Below are 26583 nucleotides of genomic sequence, written 5' to 3' on the forward strand. Positions count from 1 at the left end.
CCCCCCATTCTCACCACTTTTTACAGAGGGACCATAGAGAGCATCCTGGGTAGCTGCATCACAGCCTGGTTCGGAAACTGCACCAAACTGGACCGCAAGAACCTGCAGCGAGTAGTGAGGACAGCTGAGAAGATCATCGGCGTCTCTCTCCCCTCCATGTCAGACATTTACACCACTCGCTGCATCCGCAAGGCAACCAGCATTGTGGATGACCCCTCCCACCCCTCACACAAATTTTTCTCACCCCTTCCGTCTGGCAGAAGGTACCGGAGCCTCCGGTCCGCCACAACCAGACTACAGTACAGCTTCTTCCCCCAGGCCATCCGACTCCTCAACTCTAAGGGACAGATCTGATCATCTCTGTTGCCCTTGGTTTATGCACTATTGCTTTATATTCATATTTATTATATTCATATTTATATTCCCGCACTACTCAGACACATAGTCATATTTATATTTATATTCCCGCACTACAAATTCCACACAGTCACTTTACTGGTTTGCAGTTATATGTAGCATGTTGTTGTTGTTGTTGTTGAATTTTTTTTTTTTTTTTTTTTTTTTTTTTTTTTTGTTGTTATTATTGTCGCTCTATGTTGCACCTTATGTTCTTGGGAAACGCTATTTCATTTCACTGTATACTGTGTATATGGCTGAAATGACAATAAATTATCTTGAATCTTGAATGTTGGCGCTCTGAGATTCTTTGGAACGTTTGCGTTTAAAATATAATGCATTATTATTATTATTATAGGCAACATCTTTGTGTCGTACTGAGCGCTAAAGCATGTGAAATGTATTTAAATAGGATGTCTGCCCCCTGCTGGCACTCAAAATGCAGCCCATAGTATACCTGACTGGTCTATATACGTAGGCCTACTGTTATAATAATCAGCTACCTCTATTTTTCTGACGTAATATGACGTCATATAAATTTGCCCCACCAGAAATTTCAAGCTAAAATCGCCACTGTGTGGTCATGTAGGCTATAGATATAGATTGATTGTCTTGCTTGCATCCATGAAATATTGTAACGTCAAGTAGAAACACTTCCTTCAACAACTTGCTCTACACCAGTGGCGGTTCTAGACAAATTTTACTTGGGGGGCCAAAGAGGGGCCGGTGTTCAACCAGAGGGGCACAAAAAAAAGGCACAAAATGATATTTAAAGATTTATTTATTTTATTTTCAAATCAGTAAAATACAAAGAAAACTTCCCTGTATGGCCCAATAAAACAAACCAGCTCAACTGTACTGCATGGCTTTTTAACTTAACCACTCAATTTATGGAGCTCATGCCCTAAATCCTGAAGCTAAAGGAGGTAGGGCCGTAGAAAAATGAAAAATACAGTACAGGGTACAAATACAGTGTGTCAATTCAATGTGAACAAACCTCCAGGGTACAACAAAGGGTATAAAAATGTGACATTACCTATTAATGTAAACACTACACTACAACAACAGGATATGGCGGTTGTGCTGTCTGGCAAAACGGTCCACAAATGCATCCAGATCCAGAGCCTTGGCCCTTCTGGACTCTATGCTCAGGACACCAAGATCACTGAGTCTCATGTCAGTAGTGGTGGACCGCAGGAAGGTTTTGATCAGTTTCAGTGTGGAGAAACTGCGTTCGCAAGAGGCTGAGCTTACAGGAAGGGTTACGGCAATCTTGCACAGTCTAAAGCAGGGCAGCCCCATTTGGGGCCCGCGGGCCAAACTTGGCCCGCGACTGATTTTATTTGGCCCGCGCCTTACCCACTGTATATATTATTGTTTTCCACCATCAGCGCTCGCACTCATTGAATATTATTGATTGGTGCACTTCCATTCCTGACCATAGAATAACATTGTGAAACATTGATGGTAGGGTGGCGCTGTTGAGCTCCTATCCTCTTGCGCTCCAATCCGAAGTCACGTGACAGCGAGTAAGTGAGACGCAAGGATGGAGCGGCAGTGGCACACAGACAAACGCAAATTCAAAAAATGTTGGGAACATGATTATTTATTTACCGAGGTCGATTCCAACGCAATATGCCTGGTATGTAAGCAGAAGGTCGCTGTTTTAAAGGAGTACAACATTCGTCGTCACTATGAAACTATGCATTCTCACCAGTTCGCAAAATACACAGGCGAGGACCGAAAGGTAAAGGCGGCAAACTTGCTAATCAAGCTAGAAACACAGCAGCAAACTTTACTTCAGCCATCCACCGCACAAGAAAATGCCACCCTTGCAAGTTATCGCATTAGCAACATCATTGTCAGAAGTGGACACGCTTTTGCTGCGGGTGATTTTGTAAAAGAGTGTCTGACAGTTGCTGCTGAAGCTGTGTGTCCAACTCAGAAGCGGGCTTTTTCTCAAATAAGCCTGTCACGGAACACGGTGACCCGCCGCGTTGAGGACATGGCCGAAGACGTTCGGGGCCAGATAGCCCAAAGAGCAGGTCGGTTTTCTGCCTTCTCCATCGCATGCGATGAAAGCACCGACATATCGGACTCAGCACAGTTGCTGGTGTTTTTGCGAGGCGTCAATGAGGACTTTGAAGTGTGCCAAGAACTAGCGGGCCTTGAAACACTGAAAGGGACGACAAGAGGTATCGATATTTTTAAGGCAGTGGAGCAAGTTATGGACAAGAATGGTTTGAAGTGGGAAAACCTATCTGGCATCACGACTGATGGAGCCCCGGCCATGGTCGGTAAGAGAGCAGGCCTAACTGCACTTGTGTCGGACAAAGTCCTTGAGTGTGGTGGCTCGATTTTTAAATATCATTGCATTTTGCATCAGGAGCAACTGTGCGCTAAGAATATCGGCCTAAAGAACGTGATGCAGGATGTCGTTGGCATTGTCAATAATATTCGCTCAAAGGCGCTCTCACACCGTCAGTTCAAAGCTGTTGTTGATGAGATGGATGCCCAGTATGGGGATGTATTGTACCACCAGGAGGTGCGGTGGCTGAGCCGCGGGAAAGTTTTGCGACGTTTCTTTGAGCTGCGTGAGGAAATCAGGGTGTTTCAAGCCACAAAGGAGAACAACATCCAAGTGCCCTCGGACAAGCACTGGATTGCAGATCTGGCCTTTCTTGTGGACATCACAGAGCTGCTGAATATCCTCAATCTTCAGCTTCAAGGGAGAGACCAGATAATCACTCAGCTGTACGACCATGTCAGAGCCTTCAAGCAAAAGCTCCAGTTGCTTAACAGACATCTCTTAACAGGTGAGATCTAACTTGAATATGTTATTGAACACAAAACAATGTAGTAGGCTGGTTATTGATCACTATAACCAGCATGTTATTATATTTGTTACATACATTGTGTGTGGAGAATACATTTTCTATTTAAATATAGGCATTAAATCCAATAACACATTTGTTTTTTGTACTGCAGCCATAAACACAAAAAAACAAGTTTTTTTCTCATTTGATTGATGTTTGGTATTTAATTGAAAATCAAATGAACAACCTTGCATCTTACATTGCTGCTTTTGTCTTTGTGTCTGTACATTTAGGAAATTTGGCACATTTTCCCAGCCTCAGAGAAGTTGGGTTGATGGAGGAAGACACACCAAAATACTGCAACATTCTCAGCGATCTTGTGGTGGAGTTTGACCATCGCTTTGAGGATTTTCATGGAAACGAAGCAGCATTTGAGCTGTTTGCCCAACCCTTTGCTGTAAATGTGGATGCAGTCAGTGAGGAGCTTCAAATGGAACTTTTGGAGCTTCAGTCTGATTCAGATCTCTGTTGCCGGTTTAGAGAGCTTCCTTTACAGGACTTTTACAAATCTGTTCCTGCACACAGATATGGCAAGATCCGCAAACATGCACAGGTGATGTTCTCCCTCTTTGGAAGTACCTATGTCTGTGAGCAGGCATTCAGCCTGATGAATCTTAATAAGTCCAAACTGAGAAATGCTTTATCTGACTCTCACCTTCATGACATTCTCACTCTGTCAGTTAGTCAGCTGGAGCCTGATATTAATAGACTTGTAAAAACCAAGGACAGGCTTCATGTCTCCCACTGATAGGCCTACTTCAAATCATAATGTATAGGCCTGGACCTCCAATGTGTCGGAGTATGTTCTGCTCTGTCCTGTGTTACTTTGTTACTGTCCTGTGTTATTGTTCTGTGTTACTTTTATTGCACTAAAAAAAATCTTTGTATTTGAAGATACAGGCCCAAGGCCTAGTAATGTTCCATGTCTGTCTTCAAATATTTCATAGTCCTTCAATTATTTTTCTTATTTAAAGAAGATAGATTTTATGATTTATTTATTATTTTTTGAACATTAATGTGAAGCACAATAAACATTGTCATTCATTTTTCAAAATGACCTTGTGATAGTGTTGATTTTGCACACGCATGCTATTTATACCCATATTTAACCTTATATACTGAAAAATTACAATTTTGGCCCACGAGCCTCCCCCCGATTAAATTTTGGCCCTCCAGAGGGAAGAATTTGGGCACCCCTGGTCTAAAGAGTTCAAAGAAAACTTCCCTGTATGGCTCAATAAAACAAACCAGCTCAACTGTATTGCATGGCTTTGTAATTTCACCACTCTGTATTTTTCTGTTCAAAACTCTCTTAAATTGATGGAGCTCATGCCCTAAATCATCAATGTCTGCATTGTACAAACGGCCAAATGAAAAAACATTGGTCTCCTTTAAAAAGGCATCACTCTGGGGGTTGAGAGACTGTATGCTTGTCATGAGCTCACAGTTGGTATTGGAGAAACGTCTGTTCAACTCCTTGAGCATGCTGTCAATTACAGGATAGAAAAATGATGTGCAAAACATAGCTTTGTCACATTCTACCTCCCTCTGACCAACAGTGCTTAGTGTGCAGTAGCCACTGAGCCTAGTGCTCAGCATTGTCTGACGTTTTGCCACTGATGGTGCAGAATCACAGTGCTCACAAATAGTCAATGCTTCATCCCACAACTTATCAAAGAAAGACTCCTGCCTGTGGTCTTTCAATGTCTGGACTAAAGCATTTACCAAGTCAACAGCTCTAGCCAGATCAACAGTTTGTGACTGTAACATGTCAGACAGTAGTTTTGTCTCCGCAAACAACTTACTAAGAGTGACAAGGTGCACAACAAATTGTAGGTCAATTTGAGGCAGAAGACCTCGGGCCTCAACAGTTCTTTCACCGTGGCGTTCTTGAGCAATCTGTTGCAGTAGTCGTTTAAGGGCAGGTAGAGTGTCCATTATGTTGCGTAGGGCTAGAAATCGGCATGCCCAACGTGTGTCGCTTAAACGTTGCAACTCTCTTGTTTTGCCATACATTTCTTTTTGGAGAGACAGCCATTTTGGGTGCACATATGAGCCAGAGGTAAAAATATAAAGGCTCTGTAACAAAGAAAAAAACTCCTCTGTTTCTGGGACATTTTTGACTACATCAACTAACACTAAATTGAGACAGTGTGCACTACAATGAATGTAGAAGGCAAATTTAGCCTGTTCTTTGATCCTTGCCTGAACCCCTGAATGTTTACCGCTCATAAAAGCAGCGCCATCGTATGCTTGGCCTACAAGGTTATTTTTGTAGTTCAGGCCGTAACTTTCCAGTAAGTTCACTATTTTTCCAGTTAGGCTTGCTGCATCTAACCTCTCTGCAGATTCAAAATGGAGAAAACTCTCCTTAATGGCCCCATTGTAATAGTACCTGAGTGTGAAAGAAATCTGTTCACTTTTTGAAACATCCTTTGTTTCATCTGCCATGATGCTGAAAACCTCACTGTTCTTCACTTCTTCTATGATTTCAGAACAAACCTTTTCTGCCAAACAACCCAAAACCTCATTCTGGATGATCTTGCTTGTGTACTTTGCATTGTTAATAGAAGTTAATCTTCTCTTAACAAGTGGGTCGTGGTTAGCAACTGTGCTAAGAATTTCCCTAAAGTTTCCTTTGTTATTGGACTCTTCAGATTCATCATGCCCTCTTTGTGCTATGTTTTGTGTAGCTGTAAGTAACAGCACTTCCCCAATTGTTTTAATGTATGCCCGATTTTCTTGTACTTGTTTAGTGTGTTCTTTGTTAAGGATATCTGCTAGTGTTGCATCATTTTTAACAGCACTTTGATAATCCCGCCATGCTATCATCGCACACTTGTGTCGCTCAGACTTTGCATGAACTGAAAACCCTGCCTTTCTCATAGTTGCATTTTTCCAGTTTCTAAACCCAGGGGTTGAAACAAAAACAGTGTCAGGGGCCTTTGGTGTGCTAAAATGTCTACATGCATAGCAATATGTAGAGTCCATTATGACAGAATACTCAAGCCATGGATGAAGAGTATACCAGTTTTGCCTGAAGCACCGTCTTCTGTCCCCCATCAAAGTGGTTGGGAATATATTCAAGTTCGGCTGTACTGGTGCATCATTCTTGGACTTGCTGATATCTGTAGAAAGATGTACAGTAAACATAGAGCACAACTACAACATTTATTTACTTACGCATGTATATCTGCATGTAGTTCAAGTTTGTGCCATATTGGCACAAATTGAATTTACAGCAGAAAGCATAATTTTAAGGATACACAGTAGACCTACAATGAAATTGTAATTGCACTACTTTGCAAACAGAAATAACCTTCTTCATCACAAACCTGCAGTACTTGATCCACATGGATTTACTTGCTGTACCTCTGGCTGTTTCTCTCTCTGTCTCTGTATGTTTTCTTCCTCCTCACCCTCTTCTTCATCCTTCTCACTCTCTGAAATTTCCCTCTCTGTGTCAGAGCCCTCACGTTAATCACATGCCCTCTCTCCAACCTCCTCCGACTCTCCCTCTTCCTGCTCCTCAGCTCTCTCAATACCTTGACTTGTTTCTCTCACTGCTGTTTCTTTCACTTTTTTGTTTACTGGGGCAAAAAAGGATGCTATATTCTTTCCTCGTTTCATGATAGCTGCTATTAGAAGAGAAAAATCGTAGGGGCATGCAATAAGGTACGGCCACACCAAAAGCGTTACCCGCGTATCACGCGTATAAAATCGGCAATTTTTCCATAGGGAACCATTGGTTTACGCGCGTATGAGACGCGTACGAGCGTTACATGCGTATAAGCAACATTTTACTCGCGTTAGGTGCGTATGAGGCGCGTATATATACGCGCGTATATATACGCGCGTACATATACGCGCGTACGAGGAGTTCAAAAAATTGAACTTTTTACGCGAGTAACGCTCATACGCGCCGCAATAGCCAATCAGCGTTGAGCTTGACCCGACGTCACTGGCAGAGAGTAGTGAGCTTGGACAGAAGCATACGGCCGACATCTTTCTTTATTCTGTGTGGAAATAGTAACATAGTTACGCCATTAAATGCTTTTATGGAAACATTTTTAGCGAGAAATGTGCATTTTACTTTCATAATGTTCGCTCGGTGAATGTGAAGGATGTTTGGTTTGATAGTTATGACGAAGAGGGAACGCTCCGTTCACTTGCATGGACAGAGTCTCTGGTTACTAAGCAACCTCAACGTCTTGGCGGACTATACTGTATATCTGCTGATCAACACTACGAATGCTGGAAACACACCAGACACACCATGTGAAGTTATTTAAGACGATTATTGTTATTTATATCCGAGATTATTTAATCTAACCCGATCTAAACTCTATCACCCAAACACGGCGGCGTTTGGGTTTCCTACCTCGGACTCCAGCGCAGCCATGTCCATGGCAGCCACGGCCGGCAACTTTCTTTATTCTGGGTGGAAATAGTAACATAGTTACGCCAATAAATGCGTTTATGGAAACATTTCTAGCGAGAAATGTGCATTTTACTTTCATAAGGTTCGCTCGGTGAATGTGAAGGATGTTTGGTTTGATAGTTATGACGAAGAGTGAACGCTCCGTTCACTTGCATGGACAGAGTCTCTGATTGCTAAGCAACCTCAACGTCTTGGCGGACTATTTCTCTGCTGATCAACACTACGAATGCTGGAAACACACCAGACACACCATGTGAAGTTATTTAACCCGATTATTGTTATTTATATCCGAGATTATTTAATCTAACCCGATCCAAGCTCTATCATCCACCCAAACACGGCGGCGTTTGGGTTTCCTTCCTCGGACTCCTAAATCCAGCGCAGCCACAGGCTGGGGGGGGGGGGGGGGGGGGGGGGGTCTCATCTACGCGCGTTACGCGCGTATCTGACCATTTTTGACACAAAATGGTCAAGCAACATTTTAGGAGCGTTACGCGCTTACATGGTACGCGAGATACGCGCTTGGTGTGTTCGCGGCTTTACACTTCGTTGCATAACCATCTCTCCCTACTTAACACGGGAAGATCAACAAGAACAACAAGTCACATAAAAGATTAAATCGTTTTGCTTACCTTCGACTTTTGCAACAGGAGAAATCGTAGCTCCTTTCTCCAGGAGTGTTTGCTGAGCTCGCATTCATCGAGCAGCAGCAACACAGTGTTTGGGTGCGCCGTTTGGGTGCGCCGCTCTAATTTACCCGTGTAGAACGTTGCGTCGCATTAGTTCCGCTTTTGGCACTCGCGTGTAAAATCATAATCAATTCATAATTGTTTTATTTGGTCAGCACGGTGGGGCCACAGGGGGGGCCAGGGACATGTCCACAGGGGCACGGGCCCCCGTGGGCCCCCGTGTAGAACCGCCATTGCTCTACACACACACACACACACACACACACGCACACGACTCTCTCCGACCACATGTCACAAGATCGGTCATACTGCATGCTCTCATTTGCAAATGCACTGATTGTTTGCCCGTCTCCGATATGCTATATACCTGGCATTTATTCAGTTCATGTTCATGTTATGTAATGTTATGGCCTATGGCTACTGCATATCGAGAACAATCTGGGGATGAGGACATCCCCGAATATTGTCGGGTATTTCGCACACTGCCATCTCAATATAGGCCTATAGCCTAACATATACAAATATATCACTGTACTAGACACAAATGTATTTTCCACTAGCTAATCGTGGTCATTACATTGTAGTGAAACAAGTAAAGACAACACAGCTTTATGTTACAGCGAAACATGGAGGCACTGCAGCTCTGATTGGTTAGACAGCCTTCAAACTTAGTGGTCAAGCAAAGAAGAGGGAGGGGCTCGTTCTGCATACCTAATAGCCGGAGTGAATAACTAATAGCCGGAGTGAATGACTAATAGCCGGAGTGAATGACTAATAGCCGCGGCCGTTTCCGTACGGATTCCGTGCGGTTTTGCACTTTTACCACGCCATTCTAGGGCCGGATTGTGGCCTTCTTGGCTTTCCATATTCTTGGCTTTCCATATTTGTCCGACTTTTCAAAAAGGAGGCGCATTAGGCCGACGGTTCAATATGCCGAATAGGACTGCGCTCAAGCCAGCCGACCCATCGAGATCGGCGGTCAAGCCAGCCGACCCAGTTTTTTGCTGTACCTGTTTATACTAGCCATTACGGTAATAGCGTCTCACACCTAGTTTAAAATAAAAGCATTCGTCGGGGCCATTCAAAAAGACGGTCAATAAAAGCAAATACTATCAAAGGAAGTGTACGGCCGTTGTGATATTTACTTTCAAAATAAAAGCCCACCAAACATTCCAATATGAGACATATTACATATGATTTTGGATTCGATTTAAAAGAAAATTCCATGCTCATTTCACTTCAGGGTTATAGTTCACGACCCCATAGGTTCACCCAAGAAGTTTCAGGACATTCTGATGTGTAGTTTCAAAATAAAAGCCCACCAAATATGAGACATATTACATATGATTTTGGTTTCGATTTAAAAGAAAATGCCCTGTTATTCCAGGCTCATTTTACTTCAGAGTTATAGTTCAAAACCCCATAGGGTCACCCAGGAAGTTTCAGAACATTCTGATGTGGAGTTTCAAAATAAATGCCCACCAAACATTCCAATATGAGACATATTACATATGATTTTGGATTCAATTTAAAATAAAATGCCCTGTTATTCCAGGCTCATTTCACTTCAGGGCGATAGTTCAAGACCCCATAGTGTCACCATAGAAGCTTCAGGATATTCTGATGTGTAGTTTCAAATTAAAAGCCCACTAGATATTGAAATATGAGACATTAGATATGATTTTGGATTAAATTTAAAAGGAAACGCCCTGAAAACTCACATATGCATATTCTCGCCTTTGCAAATTGCATTATATCAGCACTTTGAAGTGAGCTATAGACGAATTTCACATAAGTTCAGGCACTGACTGATATGACCATACTAACTGTTGTACCGACTACTTGTATACAAAAACCATGTGATTTCACTGTAAGCTACCAATCGGGAGACTCCAATCAAGCCAGCTGCATATAAATAGCGTGTTTGTCCACAGTTCGGGGCGGCTGTGAACCAGTGATCAGTCCGCCTCTTTGTTGGTGCCTACCTTTTTGTTGTTGCTTTGGGAATTAGAGTTTTGATATCGTTGTATTGCCTGGCTGCGATTGAGTGGTTTCAGCCAGTGTCTTTGGTAACCTTGTGTAGCTTTCTTTTGTTACAATTCTGTGTGCATGTGCACTCTTTTCGGTTGATTAAACCCCCGAACCCCCTATCCATTTCATTTAACATCCCAATCACGTGTTGCGGCTCTTAAAACGAGCCGGGTCGTAACATAAAAATCATCGCTAACCTGTGGCCAACCGCTAAAATATCCCCTACTTTTCCTTATTATATTTATTTTTTGTGATACCCTACAACATCAAATACAATGGATAATTGTTTAAATGTTTATTAAAAGCAAATGAAATGTTTCCATTTCTGTGTGGCGCGTGCCGTGCCGTGTGCCGGGACGCCAGAATTCCAAAAAGTTAAGAGATTAAAGCAAAGCGCAGCGAAGAATTTAAATACTTTAAAGAAATAGGAGATCATTAGGTGAAATGTAAAATATGCCAAGCGAAATCGAGCTACCAGAAAGTACTATGCGGCACATGCTCCTGAAACACAACGGTGAGTTCGGGAAAGCAGACCCGCAGCAACCAAGTGTGTCGGCTATTTTCACCGCCGCAAGACGCAGCCGTCATCCCGGCCGTGTAGAGAAAATCACAACGCTGAGTATTTCCATAGTCCATTTGCTGCCGTTTTATTTGCAGCTTTAAATTATTTGCAATGGTAAGGCTACTTGTTTCGTTTTTTTTTTTTTTTAAACCGTTACAGGCCTTGGTTCGACGTGATTTAAATTGTGAGACGCATATTTATTTTTGTAAGGAAAATGTGTTTTGAACGTTTGCAAAAATAAATAATGAATACTCTGATAACTCTGACGGTTTTGATGGAGAATAAGCATTGCATGTTTGGTTGTTAAAGGCCCACTATGCAACTTTTTTAGCCAAAATTACATTAAGTATGCAGGTTGAGAGTTATGCTGATGGTTCTGCATCCATTTCTGGGTTGATTGGTGGGTGTGTCATTTACCCATGTCGCCTCTCCAGTGAAAAAGCGCATATGCAACTTGATCTGTTCGGACCGACACAATCCGGATGTGACGCAGCGGAAGTATCCTCAAAAATGTAGTCAGATTGTAGTTTCGAAAATGCTTTACGGCACAGACACACCCCCAAACATGGCACCGGCTAGATATAAACAGCCAGTTGCGAGGCAATTGTTGTCCGAGGTAGGAAACCCAAACGCCGCCGTGTTTGGGTGCATGATAGAGTTTAGATCGGGTTAGATTAAATAATCTCGGATATAAATAACGATCTCATCTCATCGTCATCCGTTTATCCGGGGTCGGGTCGCGGGGGGAGCAGCTCAAGCAGGGGGCTCCAGACTTCCCTTTCCCGGGCCACATTGACCAGCTCTGACGGGGGGATCCCGAGGCGTTCCCAGGCCAGTGTTGAGATATAATCTCTCCACCTAGTCCTGGGTCTTCCCCGAGGTCTCCTCCCCAATGGACGTGCCTGAAACACCTCCAAAGGGAGGCGCCCAGTAGGCATCCTCGCCAGATGCCCGAACCACCTCAGCTGACTCCTTTCTAACTAAAGGAGCAGCGGCTCTAATCCGAGTTCCTCACGGATTACTGAGCTTCCCACCCTATCCCGAGACGCCAGCCACCCTTCTGAGAAAACTCATCTCGGCCGCTTTTACCTGCGATCTCGTCCTTTCGGTCATCACCCAACCCTCATGACCATAGGTGAGGATAGGAACGAAGATCGACCGGTAGATCGAGAGCTTTGCCTTGCGGCTCAGCTCTCTTTTCGTAACAACGGTGCGGTAAAGCGAACGCAATACCGCCCCCGCTGCTCTGATTCTCCGCCCAATCTCACGCTCCATAATACCCTCACTCGCGAACAAGACCCCGAGGTACTTGAACTCCTTCACTTGGGCTAAGGACTCATAAATAACGATAATCGGGTTAAATAACTTCACATGGTGTGTCTGGTGTGTTTCCAGCATTCGTAGTGTTGATCAGCAGAGAAATAGTCCGCCAAGACGTTGAGGTTGCTTAGCAGCCAGAGACTCTGTCCATGCAAGTGAACGGAGCGTTCACTCTTCGTCATAACTATCAAACCAAACGTCCTTCACATTCACCGAGCGAACATTCTGAAAGTAAAATGCACATTTCTCGCTAAAAATGTTTCCATAAACGCATTTAATGGCGTAACTATGTTACTATTTCCACCCAGAAAAAAGAAAGATGTCGGCCGTATGCTTCTGTGCAAGGGTCACTACTATGGTCACTACAGTAACGAATTGCTTTACGGCACAGACCCACAAACACGGAACCGGCTCGATATAAACACAAGTAACTAATGGATTGTTATATTCATCATAGATCAGCCGACTAAAAAGAGACAGAGAAACCCAATGTCGGAGGAACAGAAGTAGAGAAAAGGGAGACAGACCGACAGAGAGGCCAGACACGAGTAAACGTTGGGCAAGCTTTTCAGGAATAGCGTGAACTGAAAGAAAAAGAAGACTGCAAATCAGACGCCGACTCGGCCGTGTTGCTTTTGAAATTGAAAGTACCCTTGGGTGAACTTTGTCTGCGTAATATTCTTGATTCTGATAGTCTCTGTACACATGTGTTTGCTCAACCATTTTTTTGAGCCCTGTAAAAATTGTTTTCTCGACCGCTTTGTTGTGAGCCCTGTTTGTTTCTAGCTTGCTTGGTTGCAACCATATAAACACCTTTGTTTCCATGGGTGTTTTGCTGTTCGTATGTCTCGTCCCCCAGATACAGACTGAATCCCCGAATCCAGGTTCTTGTTTATTTCGATTATTATGTTGGCCAAACCTCTTACACTGATTGTTCTGTTCAACCTAAGATAAAATAATTATAACCTAGGGTATAAATTCTCCCCGTCAACTATAAAAAATGATGGATTTATGTTTATTGCAATGCAAATACACCATTTTAAAAATGTATAACCTTGCCTACACTTTATGAACATCTATTTCGGACATGGCTCCGCGCATTCGCCGGCTTCTTTGAAAACAAATGCACATGGCTCGCGTAGAAGAGCATGGGGAAGGGACGTCAACGAGTTGTTACGACAGTGTTGTGAAATATCTACTACGAAGCTTTAGGGGGCGCTGTGTAGAGAAATGTGCGTGCCAAAACCAAGAAAACAGCGAAGAAATGCCCGAAGTTGCATAGTGGGCCTTTAATATTGCCGTTCATCATTAGGCCTATTCCTGCTGCAGATGCGTTGCATTCTAAAAATAGATTTGATTAAACGAGTACTCGATTGATCCTCGAGGAATTCCTTAGTTCACTCGAGTTTGGAATTTACTACTCGTGCCCATCCCTAATATATATTTACTGGATATATTCAATATCCAGCCAATTTAGCCTGCCATATTCATCACCCCTCTGCTATTTCTTGTTTGCAAAGTCTGAGATACCTTTTGACGGTTGAGCGTTGAGTGTTACTGAAAATACAACATTTTCTTCATTATGAAGTCTTCGGCTTTGAACTTCAGGTGACCTTTCACCAATTATCACGAGAGTTTAGGTGAGTGACAGCTCGTAAACATCTACGAGAGTTTAGATGATAAATCAAAGCACGTGTTGAAGATGGATCCCAAAATATATTCAGAAATTGTAGATTATAAATGCAAATGCATTTATCCTGAGGGCTTGTCCAAGCAGGAAAAAAATATTTTCCACAAGAAGGCACTTCCATTCCGTATCGAAGGTGAGAGACAAGAAGAAATGCAAATTTCGGCAGAGTGAATTTCAAGGAACGAAAAAAAAAATAGCTCATATTATAATATCACACAAAAATGTGTGAGATCAATGTTGTTTCAATAAAGTATCATTATGTTACAAATATTTACACAAAATATTTATAGTGTAGGCCTACCCTACATAGGTGAATCTATGCAGGGTACACAGTGTGGCAACCCCGATCCAACGGAGGAGTTCGAGCCCCGCCAGCGCCCTCTCCGCGGGCAGGTAGTCAGGGGGAGATATGTGCCGCTCGGCGCAGCGACGCGGTAGCGCGCATCGAGCGCACCCGCGCAATCACGGAGATGCGGAGCACCCGGCGGAGCAAGGCGGCGGAGGGTACTTAACGACCGCGTGGACACCAGTCGGGGGAACGCGACCGAGTGGGAAAGACGCAGTAGGTGGAGATTACCTGAACCCCCGCTAACGCCATTACGCTTCCCCCCAGGAAGCAGCCGAAGACGCCGGGGATCGAGACCCCGCCCCCCGCAGCAGGACCAGACCCGGTGCGGTGTCCTTTTTCCCAGACCAGGAAGAACCTGAGTTGACTCCTTTGTTACCCTTTTTCTGCATGAGTGGTTATACGAAATAAAAGACTGTTAACCCACACCTTGTTTGGTCCGTCTCCTTCGGAAACCTCAGCCGCCGACGATCGGGGTTGCCACAGTGGTGGAGAATGCAGGCAACGCGATCCTTCGGCAAACCCTAGACGACCATGAATCAACCCGGAGACCAGGCCGCAACGCGGGAGGAGGAGATCGAGGTGTTGCGGCGATGCATGGTCCGGATGGCTGAGCAGCTCGCACGGGAGCCGTCCCACGCCGCCCCCACGAAGCGGCTCACCAAACTGGGACCGGACGATGACGTGGAGGCATACCTCGAGATTTTTGAGCGGACCGCGGCCCGTGAGAGGTGGCCAGCGGACCAGTGGGGCTACATACTGGCGCCCTTCCTGTCCGGGGACGATCAACGCGCCTACCGGGACCTCAGCATGGCCCAGGCGGCGCACTACCCCACACTCAAGCGGGCCGTCCTCGCCCACTACAGCCACAGCCTCCCAGCCCAGGCGCAGCGGTTCCACGACTGGGAGTACGACCCCCTGGGCTCGGTGAGGAGCCAGATATCGCAACTCGCCCGCCTGGCGGAGCGGTGGCTCGTTGAGGGGGAGGGTCCCCCGCAGCTGGACCGGCTGGTGATCGACCGCTGCATCCGAGCCCTGCCCACCGGGGCCAAACGCTGGGCCTCCGGGAACCAACCCAGGACGGTTAACGACCTCGTGGAACTACTGGAGAACCACCAAGTCACCCAGCGGCTGTGCGGCGGGGCGACCCCAGCCCCCGGTGGGGCGGGGGAAACGTGGACCGAGCGACGCGGACGGACGCCGGAGAGCCAGCGCACCCAGGCACCGCCCACCCGCGCACCCGCCTACCCAAACCAGACCATCGCGGACCCCCGAGGGTCCGCCCCTCCGACCCCGAGAGAGGAGTGGAGGTGCTACACGTGTGGCCAAACGGGCCACCTGGCCCGCCATTGTCCCGGAGCCGGAGACGTGTCCATGCCCACGGCCAGTCCGTCCGACAGGAGAGGGGGGGTCTGCCTCCGCACCACCTGCTGGTCCCACGAGCGGACCGACACCCCCAGCCTACCGGTCCGCGTGGGGAGGCACGACACCCACGCCCTGCTCGACTCAGGGAGCGTGGTTACGCTGGTCCGACCCGACCTGGCGGACGGGGTCCCCGGGCGGAGGATCGACGTTGGCTGTATCCACGGACAGACCGAGTCCTACAGCACGAGGCAGATCACAGTCCGGACCCCGAAGGGCACCTTCACGGTTCGGGCCGGGCTGGTCCCAAACCTCCCGATGCCCCTCTTAATCGGGCGGGACTGCCCGATCTTCGCCCAACTGCTAGGGGCCGAGCTTCAGGCACCCCGGCGCCGACCCCCTCGGACCCGACCCCGCCGGCTGCATAGCCGGCCCGCCTATATGGCCTCCCACCCGGCGCCTTCCCGGTCCGACTCGGACGAGTCCCCCGACAGGGCCCCGAGAGAGGCGGCACGACATGCCCACGCCTCGTCCACGGTGTCCCTTCCCCCGGGGACCCCGGACACGATGACTGCCTCCGAGCAGGCCCCTCCGCCAGACGAGGAGGAGTCTCCGCCCCTCATAGACTTCACCGACTACCCCCTGGCCGACGGGGGAGGACCCGACAAGGAAGGACAGTTCGCCACCGCCCAGCTGGAGGACGACGCCCTCCGCCACGCCTGGGGACACGTCCAGGTCCATGAGGGCCTCTCGCGGAACTCGGTGAGTGACAGGCGGTACCCACACTTCAGCACAAGGGGGGGGTTACTATACCGGGTGGTACAGAGAGGGGGTAAGGAGGTAGAACAGTTGGTCGTTCCAAGGCCGTACGTAAGCAAGGTCCTCTACATGGCCAACACGCACCTATTGGGGGCTCACCTGGGGGTGGACAAGACGAGGGACAGAATCCTGAACCGTTTTTTCTGGCCGGGGGTAAAACGCAACGTAGAGGACTACTGCCGTGCGTGCCCCGAGTGCCAACACACCACCCCGAGACCCAATGTCCGGAACCCCCTCATAACGATGCCGCTGATAGAGGTCCCGTTCGACCGGCTGGGGCTAGACATCATAGGTCCCCTCCCCAAGACTAGTCGAGGTCACCGCTATGTCCTAGTTATGGTGGATTACGCCACACGCTACCCAGAGGCAGTTCCTCTACGGGCCGCCACCGCCAAGGCGGTGGCAAGGGAGCTAATGGTCTTATTCAGCCGGGTGGGGATAGTCCGGGAGATCCTGACGGATCAGGGGTCCTGTTTTATGTCCCGGGTGTTGAAAGACCTCACCAGTCTGTTACAGATCCGCCACCTCCGGACCTCCGTCTACCATCCCCAAACCGACGGGTTGGTGGAGAGGTTTAACAAAACCCTGAAGTCCATGCTCAAGAAGGTTATGGAAGCAGATGGGAAGAACTGGGACCAGCTGCTTCCGCATGTCCTCTTCGCCATTCGAGAGGTGCCCCAGGCCTCCACGGGATTCTCACCCTTCGAGCTCCTCTACGGCCGGCGACCAAGAGGGCTGCTCGACATCGCCCGGGACGCCTGGGAGAGCCAACCATCACCCCACCGCACCGTCGTCGAGCATGTGGAGCAGATGCGGGGCCGGATGGCGCAGATCTGGCCTGTGGTCCGGGAACACCTCGGTCGGGCCCAGCAAGCCCAAGCCCGGGTGTACAACCGAGGGGCCAAGCTCCGCACCTTCAACCCGGGGGACCAGGTGCTGGTCCTCGCCCCGACCGCTGAGTGCAAGTTCCTGGCCAAATGGCAAGGCCCCTACGACATCATCGACCGGGTCGGCGACGTCAACTACCGGGTGCGGCAACCGGGGAGGCGCAAGACCATCCAGGTCTACCACATCAACCTGCTGAAGCAGTGGCACCCACCAACAGCCCTGCGAGATCCAGCCCTCCTGTCCCTGTCCACCCAACTACCCCTGCCCGAGGTACCAGTGGGGGAGCAGCTGAGCCCCAGCCAGACCCAGGACCTGAAGGAAGTGGTCCTCCAGCACCTCGATGTCTTCTCGGAGCGGCCCGGAAGGACCGCGACCGTCAGCCATGACATCAAGACGGAACCGGGAGTCAGAGTCCGACTCCGGCCCTACCGCATTCCGGAGGCACGGCGGGCCACCATCCGAGCGGAAGTCACAAGCATGCTGCAGATGGGGATCATCGAGGAGTCCCACAGCGCATGGTCCAGCCCGGTGGTCCTGGTCCCCAAACCGGACGGGTCATACCGCTTCTGCAACGACTTCCGGAAGCTGAATGAAGTGTCGGCCTTCGACGCCTACCCCATGCCCCGCATAGACGAGCTAATAGAGCGGCTGGGGCCGGCCCGGTTCATTACCTGGGGCCGGCCCGGTTCACACCTGGGCCTCGAAGAGGCGTCCTACCTGGGCTACCGGGTGGGGAGGGGAAGCGTGAAACCGCAAGAGGAGAAGGTGCAGACCATCCAGACCTGGCCACGCCCGAGGACGAAGAAGCAGGTGAAGTCATTCCTGGGACTTGTGGGGTATTACCAACGCTTCATCCCGGCGTTCGCGACCCTGGCCAGCCCCTCCACGAGTTGACGCGGAGGGCTCTGCCTGACCGGGTCGAGTGGACAGAGGAGGTCGACAAGGCGTTCTCGTGCCTCCGACGGGCCCTCTGCACCGAGCCCCTCCTGATCACCCCGGACTTCAACCTCCCCTTCGTCATCCACACCGACGCGTCCGAGGTGGGCCTGGGAGCGGTCTTATCCCAGGTCCGGTCGGGAGAGGGGCACTCGGTGACTTACATCAGCCGGAAACTCCTGGCCAGCGAGAAAGCCTACTCGACCGTGGAGAAGGAGGCGCTGGCTATAAAGTGGACCGTGGAGAAGCTCCGCTACTACTTCCTCGGACGCACCTTCACCCTGGTCACAGACCACGCCCCCCTGAAGTGGATGGCCACGGCCAAGGATACCAACACCCGGGTGACGCGCTGGTTCCTGGCCCTGCAGGATTACCACTTCCAGGTGGTCCACCGGCCCGGACGCGCACATGCCAACGCAGACGCACTGTCCCGGAGGGACGCCTGCCTAGGCCTATGCCGGGCGGACCCCGACTTGCAGCTGAGGGGGGGGGGTGTGTGGCAACCCCGATCCAACGGAGGAGTTCGAGCCCCGCCAGCGCCCTCTCCGCGGGCAGGTAGTCAGGGGGAGATATGTGCCGCTCGGCGCAGCGACGCGGGAGCGCGCATCGAGCGCAATCACGGAGATGCGGAGCACCTGGCGGAGCAAGACGGCGGAGGGTACTTAACGACCGCGTGAACACCAGTCGGGAGAACGCGACCGAGTGGGAAAGACGCAGTAGGTAGAGATTACCCGAACCCCCGCTAACGCCATTACGCTTCCCCCCCCGGAAGCAGCCGAAGACGCCGGGGATCGCGACCCCGCCCCCCGCAGCAGGACCAGACCCGGCGCGGTGTCCTTTTTCCCAGACCAGGAAGAACCTGAGTTGACTCCTTTGTTACCCTTTTTCTGAATGAGTGGTTATACGAAATAAAAGGCCGTTTACCCACACCTTGTTTGGTCCGTCTCCTTCGGAAACCTCAGCCGCCGACGATCGGGGTTGCCACAACAGGGACTCAAGCTAGAGCTGGAAACCCACCAGCAGACAGAACAGACACAGACAAGGAGGGATAAAATTAACACACAAAAACCTGAGATCAAAAATCTTTCTTTTTGTGAGCTGTGTAGTATGTTGTAGCCAATGTCAGGGTGAGGGCCCTGCTCTGGAAGAATTGAGTGTTGAATGTACACCTTTCAGAGATCAAATTTTTGATTTATTTATTTTTAATTACGGTCAGAAACCGTAGGTTGGCATGCAAACCACCTGATTGCAATGCACTCAGGTGGTGTATACATCAAGTTAAACACAAAGGCAAACAAAAGGTTAATTGGCTATTACACTGTACTAAACTATATTATAGGTTACACTATTCTATAATGTAAATGTTGCCGTTTTGTTTTGTAATATTCTAAATTAGGCCCTACATGTCTTTGTCATAAAGTAATTTTCTACAATTTCACAGACAATGAACTGTATTATGTGCGTCGCAAGGCGACATCTACTGCCAGTACAACCAAAGTAGTCTGTGGAAAAGAGGAGGCAAATGCAATTTTCGCCGAGTTCCACAGCAGCAACACGGAGCGCACTGTGGGCAACGAAAGACCAGAGATGCCATCTCTGCCAGATTTTATTGGCCTGGCATGTCTTCAGAGATTGACTCATGGGTGAATATACTAAATGTTTTTTTCAACACTATTCCAAATTCAAGCCTTTTCAAGTGAGGATCATATACATTTCTGTATTTTAACATTTGAAATATTGCTGTTTTAATATAGGTGGCTCAGTGTGTTCCATGCCAGGCCAACACAACGACCATAAAGCGTGAGGTGGAGTATATACCCATCACAGTATGTTTTCTTTTCTATTACACTCCTATTACAACTTGTGTTTTGTATGTCTCAACAATAATAATGAGTCATAATGATTGATGCGATGTTTCCTTATTAAACATTTGACATTTAAATAAAATATGGAAACCAAATATAACAAGGGAGATATTTTTGTCATTCATTCATTTCTTCTAGGTTAAAGAGCCATTTGAGCTGGTCGGAATGGACCTCATTGGGAAGCTGACACTCACCGAAAGTGGGAACCAGTACATTTGCGTCATGGTGGACTTCATCACCAAGAGGCCACAAGCTTACGCCCTTTCATCAAAGACAGCAAAATAAGTCACTGGGTGTCTCTTGAAGTTTGTGCACCAATTTGAAGCACCTAAGAGAGTCCTCACAGACCAGGGGACGGAGTTTGTAAATGCTGTAGGTTTCATATGTACAGTATAAGCTGGACCACAGGCTTAAGTCACAAGTGCTACTGGCTTGTTTTGTCATTTCATGAAATTGGTTAAATATTTTCTTACACAACTGTTTCTCTTGTCACTCTTTACTAATAACAGCTCAACAAAAATGTTTGTGAGGTGTTGAAAATCAAAAGGAGTCTTTGTGCTCCGTATCATCCACAAACCAATGGTTTAGTGGAAAGGATGAATGCAACCATACAGAGGTATGTTCTGTATGTTTAAATTGTAATAATACTCACTATAAAATAATGTTGTTCTCATATGCTATTTTATTATGCTATATCTTTGAAAAGATCAACATATGTAAATGAACTTATCTTAAAAGTACAGCAATATTGCAAAGGTGAAAATCTGACGAGACAATATTAATCAATCTCTGATGGTATTATCTCTTCAGAGCACTTTGTAAACTGGTCGGAAACAACCCCAAGGAATGGGATATGCATCTCGATGCTGTGATGTTTGGCCTAAGGACCAAAAAACAAATGACCACAAATTTCTCACCATTCTATATGATGTTTGGAAGAGAGGCGCGATATCCATCACTGATCCCAGAGCAGTACCAGGTTAGTACAGGCTTTTAACTACTCAAAATATTCAATACTACAAAGACTGAAATACTAATAAATGTGTAAGCTTTTCTATAAATATCACACTATAAACTTAAAATACATTTTCAGATTGACAGCAGTGTCGAGGACACTGTGGCCAAAGACAACCTGACCGACTCTACCCTCAATATCGGCAAAATTCTCTCGTGTGCTGAGGGGAACACCAAGAAAGCACAAGAGAAAATGAAGAGGATGTCCCCAAAATCATCGATTCAGAAATTCAATGTTGGTGACATGGTATGGAGGTTGAACATTAGGAGTCGGCAGAGGAAAGGAGGAAAGCTGGACCCCAATTTCTTGGGGCCATACACTGTGTCGTCAGTGGAGAACAAAAGTGCTGACTTGGTGGATGTGAATGGTGTTGTCTTTCCAAAGATCAACATTGACCACCTGAAGCATCACCATGCACAGAGTCCTCACATCCCCCAAAATTTGAAGGGAAACCTCAAGCTAGCCGGCAGTACAGTGGCAGCATCCACCCCAGCAGCCACCGCTACAGCACCAGCATCCACCCCAGCAGCTACCGCTACAGCACCAGCATCCACCCCAGCAGCTACCGCTACAGCAACAGCATCCACCCCAGCATCCCCAGTCACAGACCCAGCAAAATGTATGTGAAATGTATGTTTGGAGATTTGCTGAAGTTGATTATATATATGTATAAACATTCTGGCAAATTTTCTATGGACCTCATGTGATTTATAATCTACTGTTATGGTTTTCTACATGTTAAATATTATGTGGATGCTTCCAGTATTTATTATACCTTAATATTGCAGGTGTAGAAGAAGCTTGGCAGGGAACAGATGTCTATGTGCTGCTCTCAAAAATAGGGCCATACCAAATCTTCTTTGCCGACATCGCAAGAACCGCTCCAGATATGGAGTTTGAGAGTGAGGTAAGACCTCACCTTGCTCATAGTAAAGGACTAACTACTTTCTCGTTGTTATATATGTTGTTAGAGCATATATTTTTGACATCACTACTCTAGTATCACTTATAGTACAGTTTAATTTATCAGGATCATTAGCATTTTAGTACTTTCCATTGTAAGTGTTACATTTGACCTACCAATGTAATTAAACAGCCTTTTTATTCATCTAACTGATTATCTTTCTTGTCTTTATTTCTTTCTTTCAGGTCATGAATGCCTACATGCACCTACTGGTGCGAGACTTTAATGTGAAGTCAACTGACAGGGCTATGGCAATCGACGCATTCGAGATGTCCAACATATGGAAAAGAAAACAACCGAAAGTGAAGGTTAGGGAAAGCTTTTCCTGCTCCAATAGTGAACTGATGTGTCGGTACAAAGTTAAGAACTCCATAAATAATTGGAACTTTTTATTATTTTAGCTGGATCCACACATGTACAAGTACATCCTTGGGATCATCAACGAGAACCACCACTGGAAACTCACTGTAAGTGAAATCTTGCAGCATACATAAAGTCATAAATTACTCTTACGATCCTTTCTTTTATTTTACATACTTATATTCAGTATAGTCTACTTGCCATAAAGTAAGTGGAAAATTCCAGTGTTGCCATGTGTATGTGTAGGTGAATTGCAGTGTGTCTTTTAGTAGCATAGATCTCCGCTAATGTCTTTTTTATTGTTAAAAAAAATAAAGGTTATGATCCCATCACAAAAAAAGGCTCTCTTACTCGATCCTCTTGGGGAATAGTCCAGTACCGACCTAAATAGGTGCAAAGATGTAACAAGGTAAGCTGAGATTTTGCTCTTGGATTTCTATTGGGACGTTCATACAGAGTGTATAGAAATCCACTACAGTTACTTTTCATATATTTCAGAGCCTTCATGAGACTTAGGGGGATCAATGTGTCCAGATGGGGATGTGACACAGTCCCACACCCTTGTCAGACTGACAGTACCTCCTGCGGGCCCTTTGTATTGAAAGTAAGTGTTAGGGGATGGGACAACTATTATTTAAATAACATTAACGCATTGTCCGTCATTGACAATGTATCCAAAGCAAGTGTCATTCGTAATGGTAACATAACAGTAATTTGTCACATTTAGATCAAAATATTAATTCGTCTTAACTTGTGCTTTTTTCCAGTTTGCTGAATGTATCCTTAAAGATGAAACGTGCAAATTTAATACATCAAGAAAAGGTGTAGAGGAAATGCGAAGGGCAATCGCAACTGCTCTCCTTGAGAATACTGGTAACTATTTCCCCCATGAAAATATGTAGTTATAATTCTCTTTTTAGGGCTGCTTTGCAAAGACAATGTAATATAGAGCAACTGTTACAGTTCATTTAGGTCATTATGAGGAACATAATGACCCTAAAGTCATGATCTTTTACTAGATGACCTGACTGAGGTGTGCCACCAATGTGTACAGATAGACAATCCAGAAGCACACGAGGACGTACAATGGGTAAGACATGTCATAATTTATTATATATATGCACCTTTATTTTCAATCAGATGAACAGTATTGTCAGTGTTAATAGCACAGGAGTTGGTGCCACTTACCAAATTACCAAAACTACTTACCAAGTATGAACATTTCAACTGATATTGTCAATATCAAATTGTTTAGATTTCCTGTGAACGGTGCCAACGCTGGTATCATCAGAGCTGTGCAAAACCTATGATGGAATCGCCACACCTCTGTCTAGCCTGTAACACAGACAGGACAGCCAGGAGAGAGAGGGCACTGGCACGCTAGGTGGGAGTGGTGGGCGTGACATACTGTACATCAGTGTACCAAGTAGCTTTTGTTAATTTTCTATATATTGTACTTATTTTGTATTTATTGTAGTTGGTTTGGCTTTTAGTTTTTTGTTTTTATATATGTTCTAAGAAATTATTTATGTTTGTTTTAATTGTGTTAATAAATGTTTTGTTCTGAATGTTTGAATTGTGTTAATAAATGTTTTGTTCTCAATGTCAGTGTAAAGTCTACTTCCAGCTCACACCCTCGATCACGCCACCAATCCCTTGAATGCAACTCACTCCTCAGATCACAATCACCGCAATTCTAGTCACCCGTGCACGCACATCACTCCCTCTATTTAGTTCAGTTCAGTGCACCCTTTCCTTTGTGAGGTATTGTTTGTTTTCACCACAACCGTACTGTACCTATTTATCACTCAGGTTGTAATCACAACATTTTTTAAATGTATACAGTACTTTTGTACTTGCACCAAACTTTACTTCTTGTCTTCTGGTATTTTTGGCCACAAGACATGGTACATTGTGGCTATTTTACAAGGGTGTGGGTTTTTTCTGTAGGGAACAGTTGTAGGGCTCATTAATGTAATGTGTGTTCAACATTGATATCTGTTGATATTATAAAGGATTTCTGAAAGGAAGTCTATTCTAGAATATTCCTCAAAGTCAAGTTGTTAATTGCAATTACTTCATGCATACATATACATATGTACATCCATACACATATTCATAATTTGTACTGTTCATTATATTGACATGGTAGGCATCAACACTGGGAGCATTTTGAATGAGTGAGTAGAATTCTGCCAGCATGAATTGGCTGTCAGAATACAACGCCCCCCCCCTATGGAGGTAGATTTGTGTCTTTATTATGCAATCAAAAATAACAGGTTTGAGAGCAAAACTTTCCACACTGCAATCAAAAAATAGGTTTGAGAGCAAAACTTTCCACACTGCAATCAAAAAATAGATTTGAGAGCAAAACTATCGACACTGCAATCAAAAAATGTTTTATTGCAAGATAAATTAATGTGATAAAAAAAATATTAATGGGAATCCAAAAGTTTTGTTTGCGAATCCAAAAGTTTTGTTTGCGAATCAAAAAGCTTTGTTTGCGAATCCTAGTTTTGCTTGCGAATCCAAAAGCTTTGCTTGCTGTTGAGCTGAATCTCGAGGGCGGGACTATACGCCGAAAGATGTAAGACGCGTCTCTATTGGCCAGTCTCGATCGGAGTGACAGCTTGGCAACATCCACAGTTAAGGCCTATTTAGGGTCGTTTTAGACGCAGAGACGTAAGCACGTAATTTACACAAGGGACTTGTTTTAGACAAGTTTTGATTTACGGTTCCCGTAAGGTTCCTTAAGGACTGCGCGTGTTGCAAGGGGATTCTCCGCCAGAACAGTAGGGGGAGCAACGAACGTATCTGTGGGCGTGGAAGTGGAAATCGCTGGCTTGTTTATATTTATAATCATAGCCGCGGAAACGTATTCTCAGCAGGGGGTGCTGGAAAAAAAACCTCAGCCTGGACTAGACTCGCAACTCGCTACATTGATAAAAAAGATATATAGCAGCGCAGCTCAATTACACCAGTGCATGCGCGCACAGTCGAAAATCGATCGTTGTGTTTACACCATGGTTCACATCCAGCTGCTCACAGAACAAGTTTAGCGCGCCACCGCTCCCCTCACACTTTTTCATATAACTTTTTTTCAGCACTAGGTCATATGAGCATTAAATAAATGCTGCGTCTCAAAATGCCTTGGACAGCAGCGACGATGACCCGCTTTGCCACGGGCCGAAACAGTGCGGAGCGACCACAGCCAGAGCGAACACAGCGGGGCAGAGGAGTGTCAGGAATAGTCTTTTGTGTACACATCAGTACGGCCTATTTGCACTACTGTTTAGTGGCAATGCAGTGTTTTATTCTATGCCTTTTAATTTTCGTATATTATTTCAATGAGTACAATTTATTTATTTATAAAAACAAGATCTGGTCTTCAAATCTTTTTTCCAAACATAGGTCGGGTTTGTGTTTATATTCGGACCAATACGGTACAGCGGGCGCTCACATGACGTTAAGCATTTCCTGGTGCATAATGTGACGCTTCAGGACCTAAAATCCCGTTTCTCCCCGTTGACACAACACATAACCGGCGTTTTCAGAAATCTCCACTTTGGCCGGAGTTTTTAGAAATAATCGTTTTCTGTGATAAGACAGGGCCTCAGACAGGGGGTGCGGCAGCACCCCCAGCACCCCTACTTCCCGCGGTACTGTTTATAATTATCATAATTCGTTCTTGTGTTTTCTTCTTCTCCTTCTTCAAAATTCTTCATTCGCTTCTGTCACGGCCTTTTAAAAATGGCGCTATTATGCTGTAAAACCGGAAATGTGAGACTCCTGAAAGGATGTGGTTAGCTGGCCAATCACAGTCTTTGCGAGCTGCGTAGGGCCGTAGTGTTTTAGTCGCATAGTCAGGAATTTGGGCCGACGCACGTAAGCACGTAAGGGGGGATATTTTACCGCGCAAGGGGGGGTTATGTATCTTACGTGCTTACGCGTTACGTCTAAAACAGAGCATATATCGGCCTTTAGTAACGAGAGAGGGAGTTCTATCAGAGCCCGTCTACGAAG

General features: G+C 46.2%; 1 protein-coding gene and 1 long non-coding RNA gene across 2 annotated transcripts; both read left to right on the plus strand.

The window, feature by feature from the left end:
• The first annotated feature begins 1683 nt into the window (after nt 1–1683).
• On the plus strand, nt 1684–4211 carry LOC115556310 (general transcription factor II-I repeat domain-containing protein 2-like). The gene is made up of 2 exons (XM_030373498.1): nt 1684–3212; nt 3506–4211. The coding sequence occupies exons 1-2, from the start codon at nt 1943–1945 to the stop codon at nt 4018–4020; spliced, it is 1785 nt and encodes a 594-aa protein (XP_030229358.1). The 5' UTR covers nt 1684–1942; the 3' UTR covers nt 4021–4211.
• Nucleotides 4212–20705: 16494 nt separating this feature from the next.
• Nucleotides 20706–21497, plus strand: LOC115556073 (uncharacterized). Its single transcript, XR_003978934.1, has 3 exons — nt 20706–20837; nt 21034–21200; nt 21315–21497. It is a non-coding gene; the product is annotated as an uncharacterized LOC115556073 (long non-coding RNA).
• The last annotated feature ends 5086 nt before the right edge of the window (nt 21498–26583 follow it).

This window comes from Gadus morhua, chromosome 12 (assembly GCF_902167405.1).
Source record: "Gadus morhua chromosome 12, gadMor3.0, whole genome shotgun sequence".
In the NCBI taxonomy this organism is placed as follows: Eukaryota; Metazoa; Chordata; class Actinopteri; order Gadiformes; family Gadidae; genus Gadus; species Gadus morhua.

Coding starts and splice junctions, on each gene's coding strand:
- LOC115556310 (XM_030373498.1), top strand. CDS start 1,943: ATGGAGCGGCAGTGGCACACAGACAAACGCAAATTCAAAAAATGTTGG. Junction 3,213..3,505: donor TAACAGACATCTCTTAACAG/GTGAGATCTAAC, acceptor CTGTACATTTAG/GAAATTTGGCACATTTTCCC.